Source organism: Toxorhynchites rutilus, chromosome 3 (assembly GCF_029784135.1).
Source record: "Toxorhynchites rutilus septentrionalis strain SRP chromosome 3, ASM2978413v1, whole genome shotgun sequence".
NCBI classification, from domain to species: domain Eukaryota; kingdom Metazoa; phylum Arthropoda; class Insecta; order Diptera; family Culicidae; genus Toxorhynchites; species Toxorhynchites rutilus.
The window spans coordinates 308,169,101-308,183,527 of record NC_073746.1 but is presented as its reverse complement, the minus strand read 5'-3'; the positions used below and the strand labels follow the sequence as shown (position 1 = coordinate 308,183,527).

At 43.0% G+C, this 14,427-nt stretch overlaps 1 protein-coding gene across 2 annotated transcripts; it reads left to right on the top strand.

Annotated features, from left to right (window-relative positions):
• Positions 1-1,755: 1,755 nt before the first annotated feature.
• LOC129780074 (uncharacterized) lies at positions 1,756-13,818 on the top strand. 2 transcript variants are annotated; one of them, XM_055787988.1, is made up of 6 exons: positions 1,756-1,888; positions 1,947-4,578; positions 9,536-11,428; positions 11,496-11,710; positions 11,768-13,261; positions 13,324-13,818. In XM_055787988.1, the coding sequence occupies exons 1-6, from the start codon at positions 1,835-1,837 to the stop codon at positions 13,675-13,677; spliced, it is 6,642 nt and encodes a 2,213-aa protein (XP_055643963.1). In that variant the 5' UTR covers positions 1,756-1,834; the 3' UTR covers positions 13,678-13,818. The 2 variants fall into 2 exon arrangements, with proteins under 2 accessions (XP_055643963.1, XP_055643962.1); XM_055787987.1 differs by having other exon boundaries at positions 1,792-1,888; positions 1,932-4,578.
• Positions 13,819-14,427: the final 609 nt, after the last annotated feature.

The window sequence follows — 14,427 nt, the reverse complement described above, 5'->3', positions numbered from 1 at the left end:
AACAATCATGGCTTTGGGTCAATAAGTAACCAGCATCACTACAGACCTTCTACCTTCCGAATGAATTGTTTGTCATACCACTTCGATCAGATTTCAAATCAAATATTAAGGGAGTATTATAGTGTAGATGCACGAATTTCTGTCGTTTGTTGAGCTCTGAACGAATAAAACAAAGAATACTTTCACCATACGATATTTCATTATTTTCTAATGGGATTTTCGAAAAATCCTTTCTAAATATTTCTTTGTATGTCTAAACTTCAGAAATATGACGAATAAAATTTTGATTTTTTTTTCCAAATTTCTAGACTAGAATACCCCCTTACCGCACAAAACGGCCTCTTGATAAAATCTCACCGCACTGTGTTGGTTTCTCGAATAAGAATAATTAGCTAATACTAGAAGGATAAGCAAAAAAGAGTTGTCTTTCCAATATTCCGGAACCCAAATTAGCTTCTGCATGGATCGACTCGAAGCGTTCGGTAATTTTTTTTTTATCTTAGCTTATTTTTCGTCGGCCTATTTCCGCCACTTCAGTGCCAATCACCGACATCAGGGAGGCGACTCCACCTGTTCCTACCTATCAGACTCAACAACTCATAAGCCGGGCCAACTTCTTTTACTTCCCCTCCGAAGGAAGACGTAACCAGAGATTTTTCGCCTCAGAAAATCCCAACGACGCCAGCTGGGATTGAACCCAGGCCGATCGGATTGTGAGGCTGTTACGCTAACCACACAACCACTGGCGCCGTCCCAGCGTTCGGTAATGTTCGTGTACAAACCTGGATGATCCTTTTCGGTACAAGCCAGCGGTCCACCAGAATCTTCGCTGCGTAAATCGATTCATTCTTAAAAATGCTCATCACATATTACTCGTCTCATCCTCATGACAAGAGTTCAAGTCCGTACATTCACGATATATTACAGAAGACTGTGAAACAAGGGACAGAGGAGTGCTTTCAAAGCATAGACATCATTGAAGCTGGATGTTTGTCTCGAGGGATCCCGAGGACAGAAAATCCCTCTACTGTCGCAGTTAATAAATCCTTTTGAAAGCGGAGTTTGAAGTCTAGATCCTAGGTCGCATATCGGAGTAGTAAATATCGATAAAAACACTTCCAGAAGGTCGACGTGATTAGAATCGACCTAAATCTTGCACTCTACTTCCCTAATCAAGGCATTCGCACATGAAGTTTATTGCCGTGGATCTATGCCGGATGAACCCGTGTTGAATATTTGCATTCATTTATTATGTACGTAACCGCCTTTTAAAGTTTTTTTTCCTGAAGGAGCCTGCACTCTCTGCGACTATTAGTTCGATTTATTGTGGTGAATATCTCACTCAACAAACAAAGCATCGTTACTCGACGATAGTTATTGACGCAGTTAACTTTGCCAATGTACATATACTCGGGGAAGTCTATCCGTTAGAGATCGATCGAACGGATGTTAAATAGGAATAAAATTCTAATTACTTTCTGCACGAAAATTTACAATAACGGAAGGAACAAGAGGGAAATTTAAGATATGATGAAGAAAATATAAAAGAATTTAGTGAAGGTCTGTGAACACAACATTGTGCCTCTAAGTTTACTTCTTAACCCACATTGCAATATCATAATCATTAAACCCCTCGACTGTTAACAATGACTACCAGCAGGAGAGGAATCATCTCATCGTCGACTTTTCAAAACACAATAGACACATTATCGATGAAACTAGGTTATTATATCGCCATCGATTTGACTCTGACTAAGCTCGTTCTTCTGCGATCTATCACAGTCGGTCATTGTTCTCGTGACCTTGTGGACTCATCCTTGGGCATGTTTGTAAGATGGGTAAATTGGGCACAACAATATTGACTGTTGTTTTAGTTTTCCTATGCAAGGTAAAAATAAATCTCCGCCATTATTATTCAAAACCTCAAATAGAGATTTATCCTGCAGCAATCTCTCGAAGTCCGTGGAGATAACAGTGCGCCTTTGATCGTCCAACCTGAGCACACACTTGCGGGTTCTGACACGGAAAGCGCCACGCCTGGGGCGATCCAGGATCCCAGCGCGGCGAAAAATTTAGCCAAAGAGATCAGTTCCAAAGCTCTGCCACCACATCGACAGGAAGACCTAGCATTGGAGCTGCGTCATGAAATTCTTCAAAACAACGACACAACCGATAAGACGGTACAATTGGTGCGTGAAAGTCATTTGCTGAATGCGTTCCACGAGGCTATTGACGAGAAGATTGTGAATCACACCTTCATTCACACGTTGAGAAGGGTCGGCGAGCCGCCTGAGATAAGTGACTACACCAGGGACTCACTGATCGTTAACTCGATCCGAGAGGATGTGAATTTCACATTTGGTGAGGGTGTGTTCCAGTGGAAGACGTTGAAGCACAAGACCAACGATCAGCATATGATATTTGGGCTGAGCAACGAGAGTATTGTGGTCCTCTACGAACAATTTGGCGAATACGAGCTGAAGCAAACGATTCCGATGGAGACACTGCCTACGGCTTTTGAAGTTACTACAGTATGGGATACGACGGAAGAGTCGGCGGTTGGTTGTTTGATTGTTGCGACAGAACTGTCGCTAGTTTGGTACACGATAAGAGATAGCACGGGTTTTGTTGCGAAGGAAGAGTGGCGATGGCCTTTGCTGAAAATAACGACACTTATTAAAGTGTTTACTTTTAAGGATATCCATATGATTCTGCTCATAGGAACACACCCGAACAAACAAAAGTCCATTTCAGCTACCCTGTACGAGTTTCAATTTGAACAGCATCAATTTTGGTTGATGCAGAAGCTTCAACTGAACTTTCCTTGTAAGACAGTTGGTGTTGTTAATACTGGGAGCGAGTTTCTGATTGCGTTTCCTCAAAATGATACCGCCCATGTGTACACCCTCGAAGCTGGTAAGAGATATCGTGGAAAATTCACGCCAATCGCAAACTTCACCTCGGAACAGCTGAACTCTGTAGGAGCTTTCCAGATTGGACGCTACGCATACATTGCGATTGGCGGAAAGAATCCACAAATCGTTCGCTATGCGAACGAACATTTCGAAACACAAAGTCTCCCAACGCAGGCATTTGAAATAGTTGAAGCATTTTTCGAAATCCCTACCAGCTCCTATCGAGACGACTTGATCCTGTTGGTACAGCACAGAACGACCTTCTCAACGCACGACTTGCAGCGATTGGAACTCTTTGCGTGGAATGGTGAGTCGTTCGACATACGGAGTAACATCCCTTGCTACGTGGAAGATGAGCTGCACGACTATGAAGTGTCGTGTCTGCTGGACTTGTACCGCTCCTCAGGTATCCATGGTTCTACCGTTGTCCAAGTGGGCAAACAAGTGTCCATGATTGTTCCTCGCTACAAAGCCCATTCGAGTTTGTTCCATCTACACATCGAAATGCTCTCGGCAGAGCATCCAATCACCCAGAAGATTAACGAGATTCACGAAACGATCGAAGCCTTCACCAGGATTATCGAGTACCAGGATATCGTGATACGACAGGCACTGGCGCTGATCGGGGAGCCAAGTCTGATGAACCAAGAACGCATACTGCTGGAAAACTGCACCATGGGTCACATTGAAGCCAACGTTGTGTATCAGCATTCGGCGCTCCGCTGGCCGGATGATCGCATCATTGTTGGAAATGTCACGTGGACCTACGCAGACACTGCGATCGACGTTCCCACAATGGTTTTGGATATGGAAAACGATAAAGCCGAACTGGCCCAGCTGGAACATCAGCTGCAGTACACCGTCCGACGACACAACGATAGTTTCTCGTTGAATCTGGAGCAACCATTGCACGTGCATGGACAGGTAGAAGTTGGTGGATCGCTGGTGACCGATGATCTGTACGTGCGACGATTGGTGGAGGAACCGTTCACAATACGGGAACCTCGTGACACCGAGGAACCGCTGAGGGAAATGCATGTGAAGAATCTTAAAGTGCAACATTTGAACTTCGAAACGGTCAATGGAATACCGGCGAGTGAACTGGTGTTCAATACTGGTGATACGATAGTGTTAGAGGATAAGATAGTGTTCGAAGGATCGCTGGAGGCGTATAATATTATTCTCCCGAAAGGAGGCATGGTTAACGGAGTGGATTTGAGTGAGTCCACGGTGTATTTCAACTGCAAGAATCGTCGCTGGAAAAAGCTGCATTTCGACTCGGTGGAAGTTCTAGGTGATGTCTCGGTGGCAGAGTCCATCAACGGAATGAAGCTTGACTTGGAGGAGATTGATGCGAAAATGAGGGCTGCTAGTCCCGAGGAGAATGTAGATGTTTTGGTTGCGGATAAGCTAGTGCTAGATGGAAGCTTGTATTTCCAGACCATCAACGGGATTCCGTGGGGTGACATCATTAATCATATCGTGTTGAAAAATCGGCCGAACAGACTTGCGGAACTTAAGATCGAAGGAAATTTAATACTGAACCATCCCAACATCACGGTGTACCATCTGAATGGACTTGAATTTCCCGACGATTTCTTGCTGTCGAACAGCCCGCGGGAAGCGATCGTGACCGGACACAAGCGATTTATGAACACAACCTGTGAGTATATTGATGCTATAATCAAGCGTTCCGTAGTAGAATTTCTTGTACATCAATGACAATCAATGTTGGTAAACAGGTTTGCGAAAATCATATTGTGAATTATGGGTAAAATCCTATCAATTTTCCCCCTCTAACAGAATTATGCCATAACCTACACTATCTATATATTTAGTTCCTGTCCGCGTTACGCTCTGAACCTTTTCGACAGTCGGTCTCGAAGGTGCCGTAGGATTCATCGAAATTGGTGTTGGTGGTGCGACAGATAACATTGCCATTGTTCTCAAAGACATCTGACTGACTGGAGTTACTATCAAAAACCTCCATCATGGTATCACTTTCGATATTCTGCTTTTTGGGACCTGGTATCATATAGCCCACATGCCGCTTCCAGATTCCGCCGTTATGCAACTCGAGCATATAGTGGAGCTTACCTAATCGTTCAGTTTTTGCACAGAACTGCCACTGGGAAGATCCCAATAAATCTCATGCAGCAATCCTCTCGTTGATCGCAAAATGGTGCGTTAACATGAACAAACAAATCAAACCTGAACTTAATCTGGCTCCCAAACACCAGCATAGATGGTGACTTTCCACTTGTTGAGTGTACTGTTCATCGGTAACCCATCAAGATAAAATTTTGTAGAGATCAAACTGTACATCTTTTCGTTAACATTTCAAAGCCTTCAGTTTATTTTAAAAAGTCTAGACGAATTATTCGTAGCTGGGTTATAAGGAGCTCCCATTTTTCGCATGATGTTGCCTTGATTCCGAATCTTTTGGAATTGGTCTGAAATAAATTGAACTCCTCGATAATTGACGACGATTGACGGAACTTCATAGATCACTAGGTACTCTCGGAAACGGTCGATGGAGGTATCTGTCGCCATATCGGAAATTATCTCATCCTATAGTATATGTATTCGTATATGAACCTACAATCATGAAAAAGTGTAGTCCATGAAACGGTCTAACAAAGAATGCGTGGATTCGCTGGAATAGCTCTGAACCTCGTTCTCAGCAATGCGACGTCACTTTCACGGGGTTTTCCCGTACTCCGTCTCTTAAAAAATCTTCTATATCACAGCCAACGATCTCCCACCCGCAATACGGTCGGGCCAATAATTTCATTCTGGATACACCGAAATGTTCTGTGCGTAATCCCTCCAAAACTCGGCGCCGCAGCTCAGGCGAAATGTAGACTTGTGTGATTCTCATTGGGTAACCTGTTTGGATCGAGAATTCGCTCTGGTTGATTCAAGTCCCGTCCTTCAACGTGCCTTCCAAATTTCAGATTTATTAGCAATACCAGCTGACCCGGCAAACTTCGTCCCGCCCATTATTTGTTTTTTGTTATTGTTATTTTGTTTGTAATACCTTCAAACATTCACGTTTTCATACTAAGCGCAAGTTCATGAGTCCAATCTGTTCATTGATTGATCTTCTAATCGACCCCGTTGAATTTGCCTTTTAATATAAAATTCCTAGTACTTCTACCAAAACTCATCATTATAATATCGGATTATTTTCAAACACAATTCTCGTTCAAGATTGCTCAACTATTCGCAAATAACATGTTTCTCCGCTACATGGAATAAATGTTTCATTTGCTTGATTAATTCTCGAGTAATGCAGAAATGTGTGTTTCATTTGTATGAGAGTATCCCCCCCCCCCCCTAAGAGAGGGGGAGGAGTATCTAACCAACGTAAAAATATTTATTGCACCCTGAAACCTTCACATGCCAAATTTGGCTCCATTTGCTTGATCAATTCTCAAGTAATGCAGAAATTTGTGTTTCATTTGTATGGCAGCCTCCCCTCAAACTCAACTCAAACTCAGGCTCAAACTATCATGAAAACCTTCCCCGGGCCCAAAAACCCCTACATATCAATTTTCATGTCGATCAGTTCTGTAGTTTCCGAGTGCATAAGAATCAGACAGACAGACAGAAATCCATTTTTATATGCGGTTTATCCGCGAAAGTGAGTTCCATAGTAATTCTATGTACCTACCCTAAATTTGACAATGAGTGGTAGGTTTTTGTTCTTCTGTTTTGCTCATGACTTTCACATTATTTGACTACTGGTGTACACGACCTTACAGATAGATAGTGCAATGATTCCTGTATTGATAAATCATTGTTTTCATACTGAAATATCTGTATTTTTTGTGTTTGCACCTCATTTTTAGTCATTTGTTGTGTTATCTGCGATTTTCGTGATCAGCGGTGAGCTAGGCCGACTATTCCGCGGATAATCGGGGTTCCACTGTATATAGATTTTCAGGTTAGAGTCCTCTTTGGTGTAATCCACCAGCTCTTCATTTCGATTTGACTCACCTTAACGAGATCCACTTCTTCAATGAAGTTATGGTTATTTCTACAGTGATAGACATTCGTTTAGCCGCACTTGAAAAAAAATACTTGAAACACTTACACAAAACAACTAGGAATGTTCTTTTCATCGGGATACTGATTTGCTGTAGTGATAGTATATTTAAGTCATTTTATTGAAACGACGTGCGTCACAATCTCACACATACATACACACACACACACACAAGGCGGCATTGGTGGATATAAACATTCAAACGTCGTTTTTTCCCGAGGCATACGTTTAGCCGCAGGGCATAAAAATCGAGTTTTCGCATAATCACCAACCCTTTATCTGTGGTTTTTGAAAAAAATACTTGGGAATGTTCAATTTACAAGATAAATATTAGATGTGCAACGTAAGAAGTTGGTCAGCTAAGTGATTTACGTAGAATTTAAAGGAATGGCGAAAGGTATTCTATTGACGGAAGAGGGGCGGAAAATAATAAAGATATTCAGTGAACAATAGTTTTCTAATCGCTTGATCGTAACAAAAATTGATCGATCTGAGAAAGTGGTACGGAATTTCTTTAAATAGTGCCAGAAATATGGGATATAACGACCAACAAATGGGAACATCAAAGTTACTTTGCGTCTTATAGGTCGAATAAGACACGAAGCAACCAGGAAACGATGTCCTGCTCATACATTAAATCAGAATCGGTTGTTCCAATAACGAAGAGGCATATTGCGCGCATCTTGAATGAGTTACCAAACATCATGTGGAAGAAACCTCAAGGGAAACCGAAACTGACCGCCACCCATAAGCAGAACCATCTCATTTTCGCCCGGCAATACATGGCATGGAAACTAGAATGGAGAAATGTCGTATTTTCCGGCGAAAAAAGTTCAATTTGGATGGTCCGGACTGTTACAGTTGCTTTTGATACAATTTAAGTCAACGGCATGTCGTCAGATCGAAGCGAAACTTTGGGGGCGGAAGTTTGACAGTGTGGGGAGCCGTTTCCTATCACAGCAAGCTTCCCATTTGTTTCATTTTCACCCGAATGAACTCCGAAAAGCATCTTCAATTACTGGAGGACGTTTTGATTGGCCATATTGAGAACAACGCTACCGAGGATGTCGTTTTTTCAGCAGGATTATGCATAGATCCACGTTTCCAAGCAATCGTAGGCATGGTTTGCAGAGAAGGACATTCCGCTTCTTGAATGACCTGCTTGCAGTCGATTTCAATCCCATAGAGAACCTTTGGAGAATCTTGGCCGAGATGGTCTATGCAAGCGGATGACAATTTGACAACATTTCCAGTCTCAAGGCAGTAATTCAGGAGTGTTAGGCAACAATATGACTTTAAAAGCTGTCTGACTCGATGCCAAATCGAGTTTTCAAAGTGATCCGAAATAGAGGTGGACATACTAAATATTAGCTACCGATTGGACTCGGAATTTGCCGCACAAATTTCCTTTTATTGAAATTTTAGGATGCGACTAAACGAATGTCCACCCTGATTTCACATATTTGAATTACTTAGAAAACAAAAAGTGAATTTATTTTTTTTTTTAAGAATGAATTCGATGAAAATAAACAATAACAGTCTTTTATGAACAAAACTGTACAAAGAATTGACTTATTTTTAAAAATATTAAAGAAGAATAGGGTGCGGCTAAACGAATGTCTACCACTGTATCTTGAATCGGTAATTTCATTTCGACTGCATCTGCGCTCAGGATTGGTAGTATTTTGTGAGGCGCCAAGATTTGAGCAACACTCTTGTTGTCGGTTACGGGACTGAATTTGTGTCCATAGAGGTATTGGTAAAACTTTTTAACCCCAAATATAATTACACACGCCTCTTTCTCAAATTGTATGTAGTTTTGTTGCGATTCGTTCAAATGTTTTAGAGGCACGATGAATTGACCTTTCCGTTCCATTCGATTACGGATGGCTCAGCATTGCGCCAACACCATATGATGATGCATCGGTTGCCAATATGAGTGGAAGTTTTGGGACGCGGTATACTAAAAATATGTCGAATTTAATCTCATTGAAATCCACAGAAACACCTTTTCGCAATCCACGTTCAACGTTCGTACTCGATCCCACCGTTTTAATGTAGACTGATTTCGCTGTTCTTTCTCCAAGTTGTCTTCAAATTTGGAAAGCTTCGCAGCACTTTGCAGCTCCGCTACGAACTTCTTAAAAGTTTCTCCTCATTTGCACCTTCTGACGATTCTCCGGTACATTAGACGTCAGAAAACTTCCTCCCAAGCGCTTTACTCATCTCGTCCACTTGCTTTTCTCTTTGTCGAACAGCTCGACCGCGAAATTAGGCGCACCAGACCTTTGCAAGTATCCACTTAGGGTTTTTTTTCGTATTGTCACTAAACTGCTGTAATCAGGCGCTCCACAGTAGAAATTCAGGACTGGTAAAAAAGAAAACGCTAGTTACTTATTCACTTACTGACAACTTAATGACAATTTATTTCATTCGCTCTCCTCTTGTACATCAACGAAAATCAATTTTACTAGACAAGCTGTGCAAATAATACTGCGCATTATGGATTAAAACCTAATAATTGAAACCGATGTTCCAACTTATTTCTAATTTCAATACCACTCTTCAGACATCAACACTCTTACCGTCGAGGGAACGGTCAACGGGACCGATCTACGTGAGCTTATCACTCTACACGACGACCAGCACATCGCGGGCAACATCACCATCGGCCAGCTGCAGGTTTCGGAGGGACTCGAAGTGAAAGGCACCATACGGGGCAGTTATATGGACGAGTTCCTGAGCAGTCCAACATTGCTGAGTGCGTCCCACATCAAAACAGCTTGCCAGTTCGATCAGCTGCACGTCGATGGTCCAATTATTGTAAAGCACACGATGAATGGCAACGATCTTGACGCTATCCTTGCCGATGTTGTGTACGACACTGAACGGAACGTGGAGATCGTGGGGACCAAACGCATCGCGTCAGCGGAATTCCGGGGCGGTTTGACGCTTACGTCCAACATGATCAACGGTCACAGTTTGGATGAGTTCGTGACGCGCAGTACAGACCAGGTGTTGAATATCTCGGAGATCAGTGGAGATATATTCATTCAACATTTGACGATTGATGGACTGTTTGATGGATTGAATGTCACAGAGATGGATCTCAATTCGATCAAGATCTTCGGTGATCAATATACGGGGGCGACGTTGATATTTCAGAACCCAAGCGACTCCCCGTATCCGGATATCGAAGCGAACGAGTTGAGGATTCAAAAGGCGTTGAACTCTAAAAGTAGATCTGAGTATATGGATATCGAGCAGGATGAGTTGGTGTTCACCGGAGAAATCGACATCACTGATTTAGAGGTGGAACATTTGAAGCTTGTCAACTCGGCTATTGACGGACCTTCGAAGACGATCGGCAATGTGCATCTGCCAACGTTTGACGAGCTGCGATTTAGCTTGACGCGACCACAAGACATCACAGCTCCATTTTACATCGAGCAGCTGATTGTTGCCAAACAGATTGAAGCAGCATACGTAAACGGGCAGGATTTGAGTGGTCTACGAGAGGAGCTTGATCGTGTTAACAACATCAAGAGTCATCTTTTGATGGGGAACATTCCGATCGAAAATCTCTATGTGAAGGGTGATATACAGGTTAACATGCTGAATGACGTTAACTTTGATGAACTGCTGCATAATGTTATCTGGCTGGATCGAACCAACCGGATCCCGGGAACAATGCGCTTTTTGGATCCGCTCTACATTGAGGGCAATTTCACTGTCAATGGTTTTGTGAACGATGTTAACTTTGACGAATTCGTACAGGATCTCGCGTTGAAATCAACGGGAGTGACAGAGTTCACCGCGACCAAAGTGTTCACAAACGGCTTCATCGTAGGTGGTGATATGGAGACCCAAAGCATCAACAATATCGATGTTCAAGATATGGCGTTGAAGAATCAAACGATCGTTCTGCACGGCGACCTGGAAATAATTGGTCAACTCTCCGTCGAAAATCTCCAGATAGATGGCCTTCTTAACGGGGAACCCGTACAGGACCTGGTGGATCTGTATCAATATGATGAGTCCAGGGATATGCACGTGATCAATGGTGATATGTATTTCGATAAAGTATCAATCAATTCGTTGAATATCAACGGTTCACTCAACCACATTCCCAATGTGGATGTTTATTTACGCTCGCTAATCCGAAAAGATCAGGACTACATCTTCACCGAACCAATAACGTTCTTGGATGATGTGATCATTGAAAAGGACTTCACTATCAACACTTTAGCAGGAATAGATATTTCCAACATTGCAAATGAAATTGTGAGAATTAACAGCGAAATGCCGGTGGAACTGATGGGAGAGGTAGTATTCATGGACTCAGTCTACGTGAAAGATATGGCAATTTACGGAGATCTCATTACACCGAATATTGATGGATTCAACCCCGATACGTGGATCCGTAATGGGATCATGGTCAATAAAGACGTGGAGATATACGGTAAGACATTAATCATGTAGGTCCACTGATACAGGTATACTCATACTGAACAATTTGGGAATTTCAGTTAAAACTATCTTCCAACCGGGAACTTTGGGGGCGGATCACATCAACGTTCAGTACTTGAACGGTCAGCCCACAGATATGCTGATCACTTTGAACACCGATCAAAACATCCAAACCGAGCTGTACATAGACGAGCTAACAATAACCCAACCCCTAGAGGTTGGGGGACTTATCAACGGTGTTCATTTCCCATACGAAAGGCAGAACACATTCATGGTAAGTATAGCCATTCTTCCATTGTTGACTCAGTGTAACGAAGGATTTTTCCCCCAGACCTACGGTACCCAATGGATTCGCATGCCCACAGTTTTCAACTCGATCCGAGTTCTCAAATCGCTCACCCTCCCACCGGTCATCAATGGTAGGCCCTTCGGCAAACCCGTGGTACTGGGGCCAAAAATGGTGATCGAATCACCCGTTACGTTCCAAAATCTGCGCGCAAAATCGCTCCAAACCGATGACATGATCTCCGGGGTAGACTTCAACCAGTGGTACGAAAACAGTCTGTGGCGTACCGGTCGCGATCATCAAGTGATCGACGCGAACGTATCGGCCACGAATGTACACTTCCGTGCCAATGTTGAAGGAAACGGTGTAATCAATGGGGTAGAATTCAATAAAATTGTTCAGAAGATGCGAAGTGTTAGACAGAATGTGGATGAACGACTGAATGATGTCCGGTCCGAGTTCCGGACGCTTTGTTCCTCGACGAAGGACCTGGTCGACAAGTCCCAGAATCGGACGTACTTCTTCAAGTACTTCGTCCAGCGACAGGTTATCAACGAACATCAAGACATCCAATCGTTTCACTTCTTCGATCATTTGGGGTACCACTTTTTGGCGCTGAACACCGAGTGCGATAGTCACTTCTTCCAGTGGGATCCGGTTGGGAAGGCGTTTGTGCCACTGTTTAAATCCAATACCGGCCGAGTAGAGGAGTGGGACACGGTGATCGATGACAACCGAGCAGTATATCTTGTAACGAGATCAATCAATAAATCTACAGAGTGCGAGATCCATGGAGTAAGTGTCTGGCTTTTCACCGGGGTTCAGCTGCAACAAATGTGGAATGCCGCAGAAGTTAATGCAGCGGATGCGGTGAAGGCCGACCCGCTGAAATCTACCAGCTTTTATCTGCTCAAGGAAGACAAAGTTATGGAATACAGCGTGGACGGAAGCGTTTTCGAACATTGGACGCTTCCGAAAAGCATTTTGGGATACCGATTTATTCCAAGCGAAGTTGGTTTGGGATTGTCTTTGAGTGACGGGAAGACACTAGTTCTACTGTCAAACACAAATCAAACAAGGGACATCATTCGTTCGAAACGAAGCAATAACGAAACGACTGGAATTGCACTCTTCTCCACCCAATCCATGTACGATCGAATGTCAAGGAACTACACCCTGCAAACTGTAGGTCCAGAACATTCGTATGAGGCAGCGGACGAAAGTGATCTTTTTGAACCTGGTACACTCATATCAACACAATACCGATCAGATACTAACGAATCGGAGATTCATACTCACGACAGCCCACCTAGAAATGTTCCATACACATCGCTCCATGCGAATGACACGATGGAAGCAACGATCGCGCGAGACATACCACTGGGTGGTATTCTCATCGCGGAGAATCAACACTTCCCGGAAAAATTCGGCGGGGAGATTATAGCATTCAAAGCGGGACCACGCAACAAAAAGAGACATCTGGTAGCGGTTTCGGTTACGGTGGACGCCATGGTTAAGGGGGACCACGATGCGATCAAAGTGAGTAATTGAGAAATTGGGAGGAAAATGTTCGGGCAAATAATATACGTCTTTTTCCGCAGATCTACTTCGACATCCAGACAGGTAAGCTGTACCAGGTGCTACCCTGTCACCGTCCGTCTCATCTCGCCGCACTCGAACTCAAAGATGAAACCATTATTGCCTTCCTGGAATCGCTCCGGGCCGTCCAGATCTACATCTACCGCGGTATGCAAGGGTTCGTTAAAATTAGTAGCTTCAAGCTGGCTTCCCCAGCGATTCAGATGACCGGGCTGTCCCTGCCGCAGTCCTCGCTATTGAAATGTAAGTTCCATTATCTGGCAATCGCCACCGAGCAGCAGGAGTTGGTTCTGCTCAAAGCTAGAACGCAAGGTGATTGCGGACTGGTAGTGGAGATGAATTGTGATGCTGAATAGAAATGAATTTGTAATATTATTGTTTTGTACAATGTGCGTGAAATTGTATTCGAGACTGTTGACTTTTTTAAATTGTTCCAGCTGGTTTGCGAGCTTTAAATGTAATAAATGAATATAAATTCGGATTATTCACCACGGAAATGTATCATTATTGTTTTAGTTTATCTTCTGTTCAGTCGCATGCTTTTCGACGCATCTCGAGCATCAGCAGAATTTTACACGTTATGTTTGTTAGGATGGAAATATTATTCTGGTAGTTGATGGTATCATGTCATGAAAATACAGTGGAACCTCGATTATCCGCGAAAGCGAGTTTCATAGTGATTCTCGTGGTGTTCTCGAAATTTGTCAGCGAGTGTTTGGCTCTTGCTATTTTGTTTTGGTGTTGGTTTTCACATTATCTGAACACTGATGTACACGAGATTATAGATGGATAATTTAATGATTTCACTATTGATAAAACATAGACCGGGTACTACTGTATGAATTGGGGGTGAGAGAGATTCAATATCAGAATTCATCGCGATAGATGATACGATCATTGGGATCGCATATGTATTTCCATTCTAGAAGGCGGAACATATACACTCTGTCCAACTTCTATAAGACCTGGTGATGATCTGGCTGCTTTGTGCCATTGTAAACAAACAATGCTCGCACTTATATTCTAGTGTATTGGTATTGGTGACTACTATAAACTGCATGATTTTCATAGGTTTGTGTGCAATTGTATTTTTCAAGTGTCAAGTT